Source organism: Panthera tigris, chromosome A1, assembly GCF_018350195.1.
Source record: "Panthera tigris isolate Pti1 chromosome A1, P.tigris_Pti1_mat1.1, whole genome shotgun sequence".
In the NCBI taxonomy this organism is placed as follows: Eukaryota; Metazoa; Chordata; class Mammalia; order Carnivora; family Felidae; genus Panthera; species Panthera tigris.
In genome coordinates, this window is record NC_056660.1 from 176,368,886 (window position 1) to 176,387,412 (window position 18,527).

Consider the following 18,527-nt stretch of genomic DNA (forward strand, 5'->3'; position numbering starts at 1 on the left):
TAAACTGCTGTCGATCTCAAAAAAAAAAAAAAAAAAAGAAAAAAGAATTTGCAAACACATGGGGCGCCTGTTTGGGCTAAAACACTTCCTTGTGCATTATTTCGTTTAATCCTTACGACCTCCCTGTAGGTTTGGCATTATTATCTCCACTTTGGAGATGAGCCTGCAACTCAGGGAGGGAAAGTGACTTGCCCAGTGTCACATAGCCGGTGAGTGGCAGAGCCACTCTCTTCCACCCACCCTCTTCCACCACCCACAGGACTTTGTGAGCTGCCCCTGGCCCACCTGTACCAAGTGTATGTTCACATTTCTCTCAGAGATGCCGTTGGCCTTCTCTGCCTGGGAGATCATCTCCCCTCCGCCTCTGCCTCCTCCTCCTGTACCCTCCAGCCCAAAGTAGTTCTAATCCAGGTGTGTCTTACCCCCTCAGCATCCCTTTGTCAGCAGTGTCACCAGTAACAAGGCTCTGCGGGAGCTGGTGGCCGAGGCCAAGGCCGAAGTGATGGAGGAGATCGAAGATGGCCGCGAGGAGGGGGAAGAGGAGGACTCCATTGATGCCGCGTCTGTAAGGCCTGGAAGAATGGGCGCTGGGGAAGGATGGGATCCCAGCAGGCCTTGGCTGGTATAAGAGGGAACGTGCTGGGGTGCAGGAAGGATTCCTGTTCTCCCACAGCTTAGAGGCTACAGGCTCCCGTATCGCCGGTTACGTGAGTCAGCTCACGGGCCGGGGTGAGGCAGCAGAGTGTATTGGCCAGATTCTGTAAGTTTTCAGGAAAGAGCAGTAATCTGGATTTTCACTTGGGAGCTTCCAGTTTTCAAAAGTTGGTAGCTGAGTCATTACTTCCCAGCCTTTTTCCTGTTGTGGCTCACATACAAAATGAAAATGTTTTAGCACACCGTGGGGTAAATGCAGATAAAGGCTGCACGTGACCGGAGGCAACAAGCCGAGGGGCTCCGGGTACCCCAGACAGACCCTGTTTGGCTTCTCACGTGCCCAGGGGACCCATGTCTTGGCACATTTGCAACCCATCTGCAGCTTCAGCACTTGGCTGAATTTAAGTTTAAATTAAAGCTAATTTAAAATTTTAAAAACATCTGAGCCAAGCAAAACATGTCCGTGGGCTGGATTCTGTCCTGAGCTGCTGCTTACATCCCTGGTCTAAGCTGTTTGGGAAGGGCCTCTTCCAAGAGGGAAACTTGAGGTGCAGGTGGTGTTGTGGGCCGAGTGAGGCAGGGGCTGGCCTTGTCTAGAGGGAATGGGCAGTACGGTGCTGTCTGGAGGTTAACGGGATCCTGGGAGGAGCCAGAGGCTGGTGTGAATCCTTACTAGGGTGAAGAAGGGAAGACCGAGGACGACGAGCAGAACCAGCACAGTAGCCACAGCCTTTTACTGAGCCCTTGCTGCGTGCTGGGCACTCTGCAACTCTGATAGGAGGACCAGGGCTCCATTTAATAGATAGGAAGACTGAGGTCCGAGCAATGAAGTGGCTGGTTGAGCTGATAGGAGGCACAGCCAGGTGTAGGAGAACCATGGTGGGAGAGGGAGGTGGTGGGTCTGGGGCCTGGCTCCAGGAGGTGGCAGCAGGCAGCGAGGTTGGGGAGGGAAGCAGCAAGCGGGTTCTCTGCAGGTAGGAGGCTGCTCCTTGTCATGAGGGCGGTGGGGCTAATGAGGGTTTCAGGCAAGGACATTGGTGTGGGGATGATAGGATCAGATCTGAATTTCTGAACCATCACCCTAGGGGTGTTGAATAGGAGGTGGATTAGAGTTGCTTCTGGAAGCTTCCATATCCAAGGTTAAAAACCAGCGGCCACTGGGACCCAAGGGAGTGCTAATGGTGTGATTCCATTAATATCTAAAACCCAGCAAACTCGCTTGTAACACTTAGAGATCAATGTCAGGACAACTATTATGTTAAGGGGAGGGACAGACATGGAAGGGGGGTTTCTCTGGTGGGCAGTGTTCCATTCCTGATGTGGAAGGCGGCTAAGTGGGTGCTCACTTTATTCATTCATCAGACATTTATGTTTTGTTCACAGAACTGGGTGTTGTATTTCACAATAGCAACATTTCCAGTACTTTCCACCCTTCTCCCCAAAGAATAAGCTCTAAAGAAAAAACAAAACAAAACTTTAAAAACTCAGTGGCCGATAGGCTGAGTCCAGCCCCTGGATAGTTTGGGTTTAGTTTTTACGCAGCTAAAAAAACAAAAAACAAAAAACTGGAATTAGCTGCCGTCGGAAAGTCAGAAGGTGTCAGGTAAAAATCCAGATTCCAGCTTGTTTTAAAACAGTTGGAAGGTCTGTCCACAGGGGAGCCATTTCTCTTATATTGTCACAATTAGCTGCAGCAGAGTAGCCACTGGCACCTTTAGACAGGGCATCAGCTGTCCAGCTGGCCACAGTTGCCTCCAGTCCTAGGAGGAGAAGCAGGCACCAAACTAACTCACAATAAGTAGTAATTTTATTGTTGGTTGGCCGGTAGGGAGTGGTGAGGACTGTGGCTCACTGGAGAGGGATACCTCCTCTGCTTCCTGGGTCCTGGCCTACTTGACCTCGTGGGTGTCTGCCTCTCCAGCCCTACTGCATCTTGGACTCTGGCCTGGGACATGACATCGCATGGCCTTGACTTATTTTTTTTTTTCTTCCCTAGCCTCTGGGGAACCATTCTCGAGACTCTTCTGAGGTGAGTCAGCTGAGTCTCAATACTGACAAGCTTCTCAAAGAATCATCTTTCACCTCACTGCCGCCCAGCCAGCCCCAGGACAACGTGAACGGGCCCAGCCAGCCCTCTGGGGACAGATCCCCCCAAAGCGCCAGCCCCCCGGACGTGGCTCCTGGAGACAAGAATGGCCTGGCAGTGCCAGCACCTCTCCGGAAGTCCCGGCCAGTGTCCATGGATGCCAGAATTCAGGTTTCCGGGGAGAAGCAAGTCGCTGACCAGGGCGGGGACCTCAGTCCGGCAGCCAACAGGTCCCAAAAAGCCAGCCAGAGCCGTCCCAACAGCAGCGCCCTGGAGACCTTGGTTGCCGAGAAGCTGGCCAACGGCAGCCTGGAGCTCCCCACCCAGGCAGCTCCGGGCCCTTCCAAGAGGGACTCGGACTGTGGCAGCCTGTCCACCAACCAGAGCGTGGACTACAGCACCTCCCTCTCAGCCGACCTGTCCCTAAACAGAGAAACAGGCTCTCTGTCCGTCAAGGTAATGCCACCTCTTGTACCACAGTTTGAGGGCTGTGCTGCTGCCCGGGCTTGGTTTTTGAAAGCGTTTAGCTGGTGGCTGCCTTCCATCTTAAGTGGTTCATGACGATGGCTTTTCTTGAAAGATCTTTGAGCTCCAGCTCATAGTTTAATCTCCAGAATATCTGGGTTCAGTCTGGGATTTAGTCATGCCAGGCGGTTGGTTCGATTTGTGTAGCCATTTCAGTTGGGTTCGGTTAAAGGCCCGGGTGAAATTCGGGAGAGAAGTCTAGGAATGAAGTTCTCTTATTTTGGGGTCCGCCGTGTGGTGCAGCTGCTGACTGGGAGATTCGGTTATAGGCAGTGGGCTCAAGGCGCTCTGTGGGGTCAGTGGCCTTTCTGGACGTGGGTAACATCGTGAATGGCAGCAGCCACTGTGCTTAAGGCCTCAGCATGGAGGCCAACACCGTGAAGCGCTTTAAAGAAAACGGAGGTTCCATTTCTCAATGTACAGATGAGCAAACAGATGCTTAGGTGGGAAGTGGAGGGCTGGTGAGACCCACGGACTTTGTGCTCTGAACCCCACATGCCGTTCTGCTTTCCCAGTGCAAGGCTGGCCGCCTCCCCAGGGTGAGCTGACCCCTCCCCTGCCTGCTCTGATACATGTCAGGGTGTTCTTGAACTCACTGTTGGCCACTTGACTAAGGCCACACTGAGGATCTCCCCGAAGCAAGGCTGATTTTAGGGAAGATACTGTATCATTTGTTTTTTTTCTCCCATTGTTTACTTGGTGGAAACCACACAGTAGAGACTCAAAAATATTTGCTAAATGAAAGGAAGTGAAAGAAGGAAAAGCAGCTGGCCAGCCCAACAATTAGCCTCAGGACCAGAAAGATAGCATGGTTCTAACACGTCACCAGGACAGGCACAGACATACACGGCTCTTCTACACACATAGCATCAGGGCCCATCATCTTCCTTCAGACAGATGTCCTGTCTCTTCTCTAGTTAAAAAAAAAAAAAAACAACACTAAGAAAAAACAACAACAAAAAAAGGCCAGAGCAGGGTCTCCCCTGCCTGTTCTCAAGGGTGTTGAGAATATTCCTTTGCTGGCTGACTGGCAGTGAGCCGGGGAACGTGGCTGTGCTGATAAAAGTCCATGGGCTGCATCAGCACACCTTGGTGAGATGAAGGGGCTTGTTACCTCGGGGCAGGAGGCCCTGTGATCAGGGTTTCAGGGTGAGGGCCGCAGCCCCAGGCCACTTTTCTTCCCAGCCGCTCTCCATTTCTCACCGCTAGTCTTGGTTGGGCCCTAGGACATGTGACTGGGTACTGTAGGAAGATGAGAGTCAGGTGTGGCTGATGGGAACAGGTGGAAGCTTTGGGGTGGGGGTGGGGGGAGCTGAGCACTCAGGGAGTAAGGACCGTCCGCTGGTCCTGGCTGAGCAGGAGTGGGGGTTCAGCGCACGCTTTGAGGGTGCAGAGACCTATGGCAGCGTGCCACCCTGGCCTGCCCTCCTTTTTCTGGCTAGAAGGCCCTTGGAAGCCAGTGGAGGTCAGAGGGGGAGATGCCATGATGACTCCAGCCGCAGGCCCATAGGCTCTCAGTTGAATCAGGACACCTCCAGGAGTCCCAGCAGCGTTTTGTGAGTGCTTGCGTCTGAAATGTGTGGTTATTCACAGGAAAAGGTCATGAGTAATTTCATGGGGGCTCGGATGGGCGTGGCCTCCTGTGGAGTTCAGGTCAGCTCAGGTTTGGCTTCCAAAACAGTTATGAACTTCAGTTTGCCAGGCTGTTTGGATTTTGGCACTTTGGGTAAAAGATTGTGGTCTACGGTAATAACTGTGAGCTATAAATACCAATGTACTGCCCAGTTGCCATGAGCTGGGCTCGGTTCTGTGTCCCCCACGCATTCTCTCAATGTATCTTTGTAACCATCTTGGGCAAGGCAAGTACTGCTGTTCTCTTCCTCTGACAAGTTGAGGAAGCTGAGGCTTGGACAGGACAAGGGACTTGTTCAGAGTCACAGAGCCAGTAGGTGGTAGAGGGAAGATTGGAACCCTGACCATTCTGGTGCCATGTCCTGTATGTGAGTGTGCTGGCAGCCAGGTGTGGGGCCAGCAAGTAGTATCCGAAGGCCAAGATCAGGGGGATCGGGGCGGGGGGGGGGGGCAGTAAGCCCAGACACTCAGGACCCCAAGTTGAGAAGCTTGAGGCAAAAGGGGGATGATGGACAGCTATGTCCTACCTGGACGTCGAGGCTGTGGGGCCAAGAAGGCTCTGTGCCACACTCCTGTGTCACCCACAGACTCCTAGCTGATCCTGAGCTTTACCTAATGATTTTACCCTGCCCAGGATTCAAGACTGCACAACAAAACCCTCAAGAGGACACGCAAGTTTGTGGTGGATGGTGTAGAGGTGAGCATCACCACCTCCAAGATCATCAGCGAGGATGAGAAGAAGGATGAAGAGATGCGATTTCTCAGGCAAGCCTGGGAAGGGCCAGTGATGGCTGTAACAGAGTGGGGGTGTGGTGAGAGGGAAGGGTGTAGGTTCCTTTGGTTAGGGAGCTATGTACAGCTCTGAAGTAAGGGATCAGGACATAAAAGGAAACTGGTTTTGCTCCTGTGCTTCCCAATCCACTCAACCATCCATCTGCCCACCCACCTATCCATTCATTCACTCACCTGCCCATACATTTACCTGTTCACCCACTCATCTACCCACCACCCATCCACCCACCCACACATATCCATCCACCACTTATCTACCCACCATCCACCACCTATCCATCCACTTACCCATCCATCTACCTATCTATCCACCCGCTCATCTGCCCACTATCCATCCATCCTCCCACCCGCCCATCCACCTACCCATCCATCCATCCATCCATCCATCTGCTCACCTATCCATTCATCCACTCACTCACCCATCTACTCACCCACCTACCCACCCACCTTTCCATCCATCTACCCACCTACCCATCCATCTATCCATCTACCCATCCATCTACTCATTTACCCATCCCTCCACTCATCTACCCACCCATCCATCAGTCCACCTACCCATGTAGTTACCCACCCACCAGGGTGGGGTATATGGTGGTGACCCAGATAGCTGAGGCTGTTGCCATTGTAGAACTTGGACCTAATGGGCCAACACAGGATACACAAGATAATCCCCAGTAGTGGTACATGCCGTGAGGGAAGTAGTGGGTGATAGGACAGTAAGCCCTGGGCTGGCGGAGGCTTCCCTGTATGTGGGAAACAACCTGAGTGGAGTGGCTGGGGGAGCACAGAGGGGCCTGCGAGGCTAAGGCCCAAGCAGTGACTGTTGGGGCTTATTTAGGGAGCTGAGATGACAGGGCTGGAGTGTGGAATGTGAGGGCAGAGGTCACGTGGGCCTGTGGGCCAGGGTGGAGGAGTGTTGATTCTGTCCCAGGCACAGCCAGAATGAAACAGCTGGAGAGTAACTGGCTCTCCTGTCCCTTTTGAAAGATGGCTCTGGCTGCTGTATGAGTGTGGGCTGTAGAGGGGCAAGGTGGACTTAGGGTGACAGGGAGACCCCGTCCAGGACAGTTGGGTTGTAGGCTTGGGCTGGGGCAGTGACCGAGAAGAGGGAAGAAGTGGTCAGTTCAACATGCATTTTGGAGGCAACAGCACTGAGACTGGTGAGGCGGGGAGAGTGTGAGGCACAGCTGTCTGCTGTGAACCATTTCTGCACTTTGGAGGTGCTCAGGCCCCCTAACAGCCTTCCATGGGGAGACCCTATTCCCCCCATTTTGTAAATGACAAAACAGTGTTTTTTGGCAGGTAAGTACTTGCCCCGGTTCACTCAGGTGCGAAGGTAGAGCTGAGATTCTAACTAGACCCACGTGAAGATTCTACCAGGCTTCCACTGGACTGGAAGCTTCCTGGGGCTGCCAGGGAGAGGCTTAGCTCCCCCTGGAGCTCCCTTGGGGCCAGGCCTTTGCAGGGTAAATTCATGATTAGTTTGGAAAACATTTCTAGAATGTCAGACACATTGATACTTATAAAAAGCACAAGCATTCCAAAGCCAAATGGAAGCGGTTTTGGATGCTCTGGGGTACTTCCCCCTCTAGGGACCACAGAGATGAAATGCTGCCTTTTCATTAGTGGTGTTTCTGCATGAATACACATACACGTGTACACACACACACACACACACACACACACACACACACAGAGTCGTCCTCATCATGTGGGCTGGGGAAGCTCAGGCAGGGGGTGGGAGGATGGTTGCTTTTGGAGGATGACACCACCTTCCATTTTCACAGTCCCCTGGGAGGCAACCTGTCTCCTAAGTGTCAGACCTCACTGGCTGAGTTTCCTTTCCATCATCTCCGGTTTGGGCTTCTGGGTTGACATTCTAGATCCACCATACCCCATCTAGAATGGATGCCCTCTGGCCCTGGCCGGCTGTGTGCTGCTCAGGTTTGAAAGGTGAGACTTCGCAGAGGTTGAGAAGCTTTTCTTATTTGCCTGTCATGGTCCAGAGGGCTGAGTGTTCCGAATATCGAATACCACCCCCCCACCCCCAGCCTTGCTCTGCAGGGGTGCGGAAGGCTCTCATTGTTTCCTGGCTGGCAGTCCCCGCCTCCTTCCCCTCCCCTCTTGTCCCTGTAATACCTGGATTCGAGGATTTCCAGAGGATTGGGTCACACACAGGCTTTTGAACCATGTGATCAGATATTCACTCTCCCAGTTTGAGGCTTCTAGGTCAGAGTTTTTCCTGTTTTTCCCTAAGATTGCCAGTGCCAATGCCCGCCTTCTTAAGAATCAGCCTGTCTCTTGTCCTGCCTTCCCTTGTGAGAACTCAGGTGGGGCAGGGAGGTAATGTTAGAACCTGGCTGCCCACCTTCTTTTGTATGCCTTTGCTCTTTGGTCAGGTGTTCTCTGAGTCAGTTTCTCTGGAGTCAGGATTTCTATTTCTTCATTAACACTCTCAACCCTATCACTGCCCCAAGAGCAGAGGCTCCGATGGAAGCTTCCTTATGTGGCTGTTTTGCCTCTTCTTTCTCATGCTCACTCCAGCAGCTCCCAGTTAGTTTGTTAGTAACAAACTTACCACGTTTTACCTCTTAGTTACCATGTTGGCATTATCTGCGGTAGACATTATCTGCACATTTTACAGATGACAGAACAGGGGCCTAGAGTTTGAGTGACTGACTGAAGGCGCCCAGCAGAAAGTCAGCAGAGCTACGATTCAAACAAGGTCCCTCCTGAGGGGCCACCAGGGCCACCTGATCCATAGTCAGGAGGTCCAAGTTCCTTCTGCATCATTTTCTTTTTTCTTTTATAATTTTTTAAATGTTTATTTATTTTTGAGAGAGAGACAGACCACAAGTGGGAGAGGGCAGAGACAGAGGGAGACACAGAATCTAAAGCAGTATCCAGGCTCTGAGCTGTCAGCACAGAGCCTGACGCAGGGCTCGAACCCACGAACTGTGAGATCATGACCTGAGCCGAAGTCAGAAGCTTAACTGACTGAGCCACTCAGGAGCCCCATCATTTTCTTTTCTGATAACATAAATGATATATACCAGTCTTTAATAGATTTGTCCAGAAACACAATTAACGCTTTGAAGTTTATCCTGCAATTATTTTTTTCTGTGAATAAACACATGTACACATCACCAACAATGTGATATAAAATTAAGGTCTATTATGTGATTTAGGTCAGGTTTTTATTGTATTATATTTTGAATAGGTAATATCATGGTTCAAAATTCAAAAAAACAACAAAAAAGGAGAGGGGTAAACTGTGAAAAATCTCCCTCCCTTTTCTGCCAGCAACCAGTTCCCCTATCTGTGTTAATATTTTTTGTAAAACTTGATTTTTTTCTATGGATGTGTATACAAAATTAACATCATATGGATACCAGATGCATACATTTTAATTTATTTAATTAGACATAGATAATGGACATTTAAGTCATTTCAAATTTTGTGCTATTCTAAATAATTTTGTTATGGATATCCTTATTCAGTTGTGCTGTGCATCTATAAATATTTCTTTAGAATTAGTATCTAGAAATGGAAATACTATGTTAAAAGGCATGAACTTATTACCAAACTGTCTGCCAGAAATGTACCAATTTATACTTATGAGCAGGTTGTGAAAGTATCAACTTCCCCTATAGTCTAGCCTTTTTAATGAAAACAGAATTTTTAATTTGCATTTCATATCCATATTAGGTAAATTTAAATTTTTTTGTTTTTGTTTTTTGGTTCATGTCTACTTATGTTTTGTGTCCCTTTTTAAATTAAAAAACATTTTTTTAAATGTCTATCCATTTTTGAGAGGGGAGGGCGGGGGGAGGGACAGAGAGAGAGAGAGAGAGAGAGAGAGAGAGAGGAGACCAGAATCCAAAGCAGGCTCCAGGCTCCGAGCTGTCAGCACAGAGCCTGACGCAGGGCTCAAACCCACGACAGAGCCTGACGCAGGGCTCAAACCCACGAACCACGAGATCATGACCTGAGCCAAAGTTGGGTGTTCAACCGATTGAGCCACCCAGGCGCCCCTTGTGTGCCTTTTTTTTTTTTTTTTTAATTTTTTTTTCAACGTTTTTTATTTATTTTTGGGACAGAGAGAGACAGACAGAGCATGAACGGGGGACGGGCAGAGAGAGAGGGAGACACAGAATCTGAAACAGGCTCCAGGCTCCGAGCCATCAGCCCAGAGCCTGACGCGGGGCTCGAACTCACAGACCGCGAGATCGTGACCTGGCTGAAGTCGGACGCTTAACCGACTGCGCCACCCAGGCGCCCCCCTTGTGTGCCTTTTTAAAAGTAGGCTGCTCCTGTTTTTCTTATTGATTTGTAAGGACTCTTTATATGTTAAGATTATTAATGTTCTGTCTGTCAATAAATGTCAAATTAAGCCTGAGTTCTAGTCCTGCCTCTGCCCCCAGACTTCTGTGATGCCGTTCCACACTCCAGCCTTCAGTGTCTCTGGCTATGAATTATGTGCCCTCTGAGGCGGGCCACTTTCTGACTGACATGTCCGCATCCTTTAACCCTTCAGGCGCCAGGAGCTCCGAGAGCTTCGGCTGCTCCAGAAAGAAGAACACCGGAACCAGACCCAGCTGAGCAGCAAGCATGAGCTGCAGCTGGAGCAGATGCATAAGCGTTTTGAACAAGAAATCAACGTGAGTGTGAGGACAGATGGGTCCCTGGAGGGCTTCTTGCCTCCATGTTTTCTTTAGGGGCAGGAGAGAGCCCGGTTCCTTTGGTTTCTTGGTCTCCTGGGCCACTGACTCATAAACACAGGATCTCATGAAGGTCACAGAGCTCCTCGGAGTCACAGAGGAGGACCTCTAGAGGGAGACCGACCTTTGCCGAGCACCACGCAAGAACTCTGCAAGGCAGATGGTCTGGCCTCCCTTTTGTACAGAGGCAGCAGAGACTCCGGTTAAATGACTCGCCCTGGGTCGTACAGCAGAGAGGTGCAGAGCTGGGATTCGGGCCCCGGTCTGAAGATAAACTCTGGGCTCTCCCCATCTTGCATCCCATCTTCCTCCCAGGTATAAAGAGGCTTTGCTCAGTTTCTCCTTCTGCTCCTTCCAGGCCAAGAAGAAGTTCTTTGACACGGAGCTGGAGAACCTGGAACGCCAGCAGAAGCAGCAGGTGGAGAAGATGGAGCAGGACCATGCCGTGCGCCGCCGGGAGGAGGCCAGGCGGATCCGCCTGGAGCAGGATCGGGACTATGCCAAGTTCCAGGAGCAGCTCAAACTGATGAAGAAGGAGGTGAATATGTGCCGGGCGGAGGCCAGGGGCTCTAGGACGCAAGTGATCGAAACCCCAGCTCAGTCCCGCTTCAGCAACAGAGGAGAGGAGACTCTGGGGAGCTCATGTATCTGAAAAGCTCACGTCCGTGTGTCGGGATTTGTGCACTCCAGCTGCGTCACGAGGAGCTACTTCTCTGTCATTTGGGCTCTCCTTTCCTGTGTTGACTTGGCTCCCAGGCAGCTTCCTGTATGTAGTCCCAGCTCAGCAACCCCAGCTGAAAGAGAGTAGGGGAGGAGGCTGGCAGCCCAGGGGGATCTGAGATGCTTTCACCAGAGCAGGGGAACAGGTGCCGGGTGGCAAACACAATATGTCTTCTGTGCCCTGCCCTCTCTTCTCCCAAAACAACAGTCCCCTAGTTGGGACCCATGTGGCTCTTCTCTTTTCTCTCCCAGCTGAACAGGTGGGGGGGGGGGGTAGGTGACAAAGAGGTAGATGGTCCCGAGACAAGGGGAGGGAGGTGAGTCTCCTAGCCTGCCCTGGGGAAGGGCATCTGGGTCCCAAATAACAGCTCACACCTCCCTCTGTGGAGCCTGGGACATACTTACTGGGCCATTCCCAGTCTTCAGACAAAGACTTCACCCTTCTAAGGGTGGTCCGTGGTGCTGCAGGCTTCAGAGCCCAGCTCCCAGACTGCAGTCTGTGAGGGTGACATTTGTATCCAAGGGGCCTCAGGCAGCTGCAGGGGCTGGGCTGGAGCTGGAGCACAAAACTTAAGCGGGGGCGCCAAAAACCTTGGTAATCAAGACAAATAATATTGTAGCGTAGTGTTTTAACATCAAAATTATTCCAGAAAAGTCATGATGAACAGACTGTTGGCTATTTAAAGTCAGGATTCAACAGGGCCAGGTTTAGGGTAAGGCGGTGAGAATGAGTCCTACAAGTATAGGGTGGATCCTGTCTGTATTTACAATTTTGATATTATGTTCGTGGCGTGAATTTTGATTTTTAAATTTTTATTTATTTTTTAAAAAATCTTTATTTTTGAGAGAGAGTGAGAGCACATGCGCACGCAGGGGAGAGACGATCCGAAGCCGGCTCTGCGTTGACAGTAGATAGCCCGATGCAGGGCTTGAACTCATGAACCGTGAGATCATGATCTGAGGCAAAGTCAGACATTTAACTAACTGAGCCACCCAGGAGCCCCTGAATTTTGATTTTTTTTTTTTAAATGTAGTTTTATCTTCATTACTGAGATTTTTGGTATTCCTTTTTATGCCCGCGGTGAGTGCCTCACTGGCCTTACCCTGGTCCTGGCTCTCTTCTGGGGTACAGTGCTGACACTAAGCATACCCCCCAGCTCCAGGGCAAGTGCAGGGAGCACAGTCTTGGGAGTCAGGTCTGGTTCTGAGTCGTGGCTCTGGATCACTAACTATTGAGCTTTGGGCAAGTGATCTCCTATCAAAATGAGAGCTATTCAGCACCTGTTTTATCGACTGTCTACATGTATGGCCCTGTGCTAGGTGCTGGGGGTACTGAGCAGAATAGATAGGGACTCTACCCTCAAGAAGCTGTTAATTGCCATGGAATCCAGAAGTTTTTGGCCATTTCTGATATTCATTAAAAATTTTATTTTTGAGAGGGAGAGAGAGAACACAAGGGGGGAGGGAGGGGCAGAGGGGGGTGGAGAGAGAGAGAGAGAGAGAGAGAGAGCGAGCGAATGCTAAGTAGGCTCCATGCTCAGTATGGAGTCCAACATGGTGCTTGATCCCATGACCCTGGGATCATGACCTAAGCCAAAACCAAGAGTCAGACGCTTAACCAACTGAGCCATCCAGGCGCCCCTGCTGTGCATTTTCCATTCCAGTCTCTTTCTCCCCAAAACACAAATATTAGACCTTTGGTATTTTCCTGTAAGTCCCTAAACCCTTAGTTTTCATAATTTTTATTAGTCTTCAGATTCACGGGCTCTTCTGCCGCCTCCACTCCTCCCTGGGTCCATCCAGTGCTTTCTGTGTTTACTGTTAGATGCTGTATTGTTTGGTCCTAAGCTTTCTAATTGTCTCTGTTTTAGAGTTTGTATTTCTCTGTGGCAACATTCTCCCTCTCCATTAATCTCAAATATGTTTACCTTTACCTGACAGAGTGTGGTTATAATAGCTGCTTTATAGTTTTTGTCTGATAATTCCAGCGTCTGTGCCATCTTGGAATTGGTATGTGATGATTTTTTTTCTTTGCAAATGGATCACATTTCCTGATTCTTTGTACATAGAGTAATTTTGGATCGTATCATTGACATTTTGAATGTTCTAGTCTGTGGACTCTGGGTCCTGTTACAGTCTGGAGAGTGTTGACATTTTTGTTTTAGCAGGCAATTGATCTTGTTAGGTTCAGACCACAGGTTCTGTCCTGTCTTCTGTGGGTGGTGGCTCTGATCGTAGTATAGTTTTCAAAGCCCCTGCTGTACTGCTTTGGGTCTGTCTTGCTCCTGCTCGGCACGGGTGAACTTGAGACATGCGTGGGGTCACGCACAGAATTAGGGTTTCCCTCCTGCTGTCTTCTCTCTGGGATTCTTCCCACACTCTCTGGCCCACAGGCCCCTCTTCCTGGTTCTCTGGCCAGAAACATGAAGTTTCTTACAGAGTCTTAGTTACCTTTCCCATTGCACTGCTGTGCAGGTCTGAGAGTGGTACAAAGCCAGGACAGCAAAAGGGGAAAAAAAAAAAAACTAGGAAACTCGCTCCTGTGCTGGCCCCTCCTACAAGTTTTGACTCTTCTGATAGTCATCTGCTTTTGTTTACTTTCCAGAGTCCTCAGGTAGTTGTTTTTTGTATTTTATCCAGGGTTTTTCATTGTGATCGGCAGGACAGGGAGGCTGTTTTGGCTTATGCTGACCATGCCAGAAGAACTCCCCTGGAATGTTCTTTTGATCATGGACAGTATTTTTCCACCAGCTGCTCCTAAGAGCCTTCCATCAGTGAGTTTGGAGTGGTGTTTCAGGCACCTGTAGAGGTATGGGTTCCTCAGAACTGTCTGAGGAACTCTGGGTGCCTTGGAGAGAAATGTCATGAATCTCTTCTCCCTCTTCTGTTATAAAAGACAGAAACTGGGGGCACCTGGCTGGCTCATTCAGTAGAGTGTGCAGCTCTTGATCTCAGGGTTGTGAGATAGAACCCCACATTTGGTGTAGAGATTACTTACCAAAAACAAAACAAAACAAAAAAAAAGAAACCCATTTCCAGCTGGCTTAAGAACACTTACTGGCCCTGATCAGGAGGGCAGAAGTATCACCAGGAACCCTTCTTTTTCATGTTTTGGCATTGCTTCCCTGCATCCATCTTTGTCTCTGGCGGGCCCTTCCAGGGTGGCCCACCATGGCCTACATCCTAGTTTAGCAACCCCGGAGGACAGAGATCTGCTTTCCTCGATAGTTCCAGCACACATCCTAAAGCTCTCACTGGCCCAGCAAGGTGTCTGAACCAATCCCTGAGGCCAGGGCATGGAACATGTTGACCGACAGCCTGCATCATATGTGTGCCTGGCCTAGAGCCAGATGGAGGTGGCCGGGGGGGGGGGGTGGGGGGTGGGGTGGTAATCAGTACCACCTGAACTTCAGGAACGGAGATGTCACCCTTGAGGGGTGAGAAATATCTTAGATCATTATAAGGGTTGAACAGATTGACAGTTTGTGGGATTAATATTTCTTAGGGGTGGGTGATTAGGAAGAAAATGTCTACAGAGGTTTCTGGGGGCACAGTATGAAGAAAGGTTGACAAAGTCTGCCCTCAAGGAAGGGGAGGTGATGCTCTCAGAAGGCCGCAGGATGTCAAGCAGCAAAAGCAGGACCTCTTCGCTCTGGGGGAGTCTGAAATCCAAGCCAGCAGCAGACAGGAGTAGGCCAGAGAGGACTACCTGTCAGGGGCTTGGTGGAGAGTGGGGTGGGGGGCCAGTGTCTAGAAAGCTGCGCCTCGCCTTTGGCCTCCCTGGCCCAGGAGTTCTGGTGTTGTAGTCTTTCTTTCTAGGAAGTGTGAGGAGGGACGCTGACCCAGCCGCTGTCTTCTGTTTCTGGTACAGGTGAAGAACGAGGTGGAGAGGCTTCCGAGGCAGCAGCGGAAGGAGAGCATGAAGCAGAAAATGGAGGAGCACGCACAGAAGAAGCAGCTTCTCGTGAGTCCTTGCCCTCGGTCAGCGAGTCCCAGGTTGGAGGACCCGAGTGATGACCAGGTTCCTCCTCTGTCTCAAGTCCAGCCTATTTTGTTGGCACCTCCCTCATGCAGACTTCCTTGATTGCTCCAGCTCCAGGTAGAAGTGAGCTCCCTGTCTCTGGACACCCCAGCCCTTTACATCCGTGTCTTAGGATTGTTTGTAGGCCATGTCTCCTTGAATAACCCAGTACATCCACCTGCCCACTTGGCACCTTTTAGAATCTTAAGACAAACCCACGACCTCCCAGACCTGGTCCTGTTCTTGTATTCTGGGGGGGCACTGTCCTTCATCCTGCTGTCAGGCCAGAAACGTTGTTATTTCTGACTGTTCCTTTCCTTCCAACCCTTTATCACCTCCTGAAGCATGGATTTTGTTTTTTTGTTTTTAAGCTCCAAACTGTCTCTGGATCTGCTAACTTTGTCAATATCTCTGTGACTTCATAGCGATTGTCATCTTTTGCCTGGACTACTGCAGTAGCCTCCCAGCTAGTCTCCCTGCTTCCTCTCTTGCTCTCCTGCAATTTTCTCTCCCACCAGCCAGTGTAATCAACATGAACTCCAGATCTCATCATGTCACCCTCCCCCTATAGCCTTGTGTCCTGAAAACCTTCAGGGGCTCCCACTTTGTGTATAAGATAAGACCAGCCTCCTCATGTGCTTACAGGGCCCTGTCTGTCTGGCCCCTGCTAGCCTCTCCCCGCTCCACTCGATCCTCCCAGCCCCAGCCTCACTGGCCTTCTCCTTAGCCCTTGTCGGACCATGTGCTTGTTTTTCTCCCACTGGGGTGTCTGTACATTTTGCTGCCTCTGCCCCCAAATGTATAGAAAATTAGAGTCTACACTTAAAATGCTTTTGTATATTACCCAGTTTAGCATTCATGGCTTATCAGGGTAGGTGCTATTTGTTTTTCCCTTTACAGAGAAAGAAAGCAAGGCTTACAGAGGTGACTTTGTAGAGTTAATGGTATGGGGCAAGGCTTGAAACTCAGTCTGACTCCAGACTTCATCTTCTCTCCAGGACACCATCATACTTTCCTACAACCTGTCCTTTGGTGCTGTGATCAGAAAAAAAAAATGCAGGGCTGGGGAGGGTGGGGGAGATAGGCCCCGACCCCACACAGGGAGAGCATATTGGGCCTTTAAGGGGGCCATTCTCGCAAGGGCATCAAGAGCCTCAAAAATGTACACATTATTGGCCTGGGTTTTTTTGCTTCTAGAGACTAATCCTAAGGATTAATCATCACAGAAGTTCACAAATATTTAGCTACCAGAGTATGAAGACATACTCCCATCTAAAATAGAGACAACTTGGGGCACCCGGGGGGGCTCAGTCAGTTAAGCATTCAACTCTTGATTTTGGCTCAGGTCACGATCTCACAATTCATGAGTTTGAGCACCACATCAGGGTCTGTGTGGCCAGCACAGAGCCTAATTGGGATTCCTCTCTCACTCTCTTCTCTGCCTCTTCCCCACTCTCACTCTCTCTCTCTGCAAATAAATACATAAACATAAAAAAAAAATAGAGACAACTTGGAAACAAATGATTAGGTATTGGGTGAATAAGGTTAGGGTATACCTACCTGTGCCATGAAATGTTTTCAGCCATCAAAACTCATTTGATAGAAGATTACATTATCACTAAAGGTATTTTTAATTTTTAAAAAATATACTAAGATAAGGCATAACGAATTTAGCACCTTAACCGTTTTTAAGCATACAGTTCAGTAGTATTAGGTACATTCACACTGTTGTGCAAACCATCACCACTGTCCGTGTCCAGAACAGTTTATCTTGCAAAACTGAAACTCTACCCATTAGATAATAACACCCCATGCCCTTCCCCCAGTCCCTGGCAACCACTATTCTACTCTCTGCCTCCACAAATCTGACTTCCTGTAAGTGGGATCATATGGTATTTGTCCTTTTGTGTCTGATTTACTTGACATGTCTTTGAGATTCATCCATGTTGTGGCATATGTGGGAATTTTCAGGGCGGAGTAAGATTCCATTGTGCATATATGCCACATTTTGTTTATCCACTCCTCTGTCTGTAGGCACTTGAGTGTTTCCATCCCGTGGCTGTTGTGAATAATGCTGTTATGAACATGGGTGTACAAATCTCTAAGTCCTTTTAAATAATTTGTGAAATACAGATGCAAACATGTTTGTATAGATACACCAAAACCAGCTGCTGCTCCTGGGTGATAGGATTAGTGGGGATTTCTAGTTTCTGCTTACGTGTTCCCTAAAATTTTTAAATTTTAATTTTTTAAATCTGACTATGGAAAATTAAAAACATAGGCAGAAATAGGTATATTAGGAACCCCCACATACCTGTCACCTGTTACCTGGTCTCAGTAATTAGGAGCTCATGTCTACTCACTCCCCCACCCTTCAGGGTTATTTCGAATAACATCCCACGTATCATATCCTTTCACCTGTCAGTGTCTTAGTATGCATCTGTAAAAGAACCCACAATACTATAAAGTCACCTAAGAATTTAAATATTTATTGGTAACTGCTTCATGACATCCCATTTGCAGTTGAGTCATTAGTTACATTTCCATTTGTCTCATGAATGTTTTTTTTTTTTAATCTGTTGTTTGAATCAGGGTCCATATGAAGCGCATATGCCACAGTTGGTGGACGTGTCTCTAAGTCTCAGGTTTCCCCTGCATATGTTTTCTTTGCCGATCACGACGACTCCTCTGTAGTAAAAGTAGACGTTGAGGTGCCGGAACCGGTGCTAAAGGTCTGTCCTCCTCTCTCCCGCCCAGGACCGGGACTTCCTGGCCAAGCAGAAGGAGGACCTGGAACTGGCGATGAAGAAGATCACTGCGGACAACAGGCGGGAGATCTGTGACAAGGAGCGCGAGTGTCTCACCAGGAAGCAGGAGCTCCTTCGAGGTGGCTGCCAGAGAGTGGGCTGTGCTAGGAACTGCTAGGTTCTTCTCCATCCTAAAACCGAACAACATCCTTCAGGGCGACACATGGGGAAAGCCTCCACTGCAGTCAGGACTGAGGCACAGAGCCGACATTATTTGACCTCTTTCCTGAGGTTGAGGAAGGAAGAAAGCCAGCAAGCCACGTAGAGTGGGTAGAAACTACGGGGTGGTGGGGAAAGTATCGTGCACCTTATGACGTCCATCACACGTGGAGTGATGGCTGTGCCAGGCTGTGTGCCAGTTTTCATGGCTCTCTCTCCTTGAATCTTCACCTTAACCCGACAAGTCGTCTTTGTAGACGAGGAAACAAAGGCTTGCGGAGCCACTGTGCTTGGGCCGGGGTTGCTCGGCTAATGCGTGGTAGAATGAGCCTTGAACGTGGATCTCCTCTTGAGGCCGAGTTCCCGACTGCTCTGGTGTGCTGGTGCTCTGATGGGTTTGCGGGCTGGCA

At 49.6% G+C, this 18,527-nt stretch overlaps 1 protein-coding gene across 1 annotated transcript in view; it reads left to right on the forward strand.

The window, feature by feature from the left end:
• STK10 (serine/threonine kinase 10) overlaps nt 1-18,527 on the forward strand; it is a 114,497-nt gene that overhangs the window by 82,963 nt on the left and 13,007 nt on the right. Inside the window, exons 8-14 of the mRNA XM_042992338.1 lie at nt 431-565; nt 2,651-3,196; nt 5,532-5,662; nt 10,227-10,350; nt 10,769-10,948; nt 15,002-15,094; nt 17,909-18,038. Of these exons, the coding sequence (XP_042848272.1) occupies nt 431-565; nt 2,651-3,196; nt 5,532-5,662; nt 10,227-10,350; nt 10,769-10,948; nt 15,002-15,094; nt 17,909-18,038 (1,339 nt within the window). The remainder of the gene's footprint in view (nt 1-430; nt 566-2,650; nt 3,197-5,531; nt 5,663-10,226; nt 10,351-10,768; nt 10,949-15,001; nt 15,095-17,908; nt 18,039-18,527) is intronic.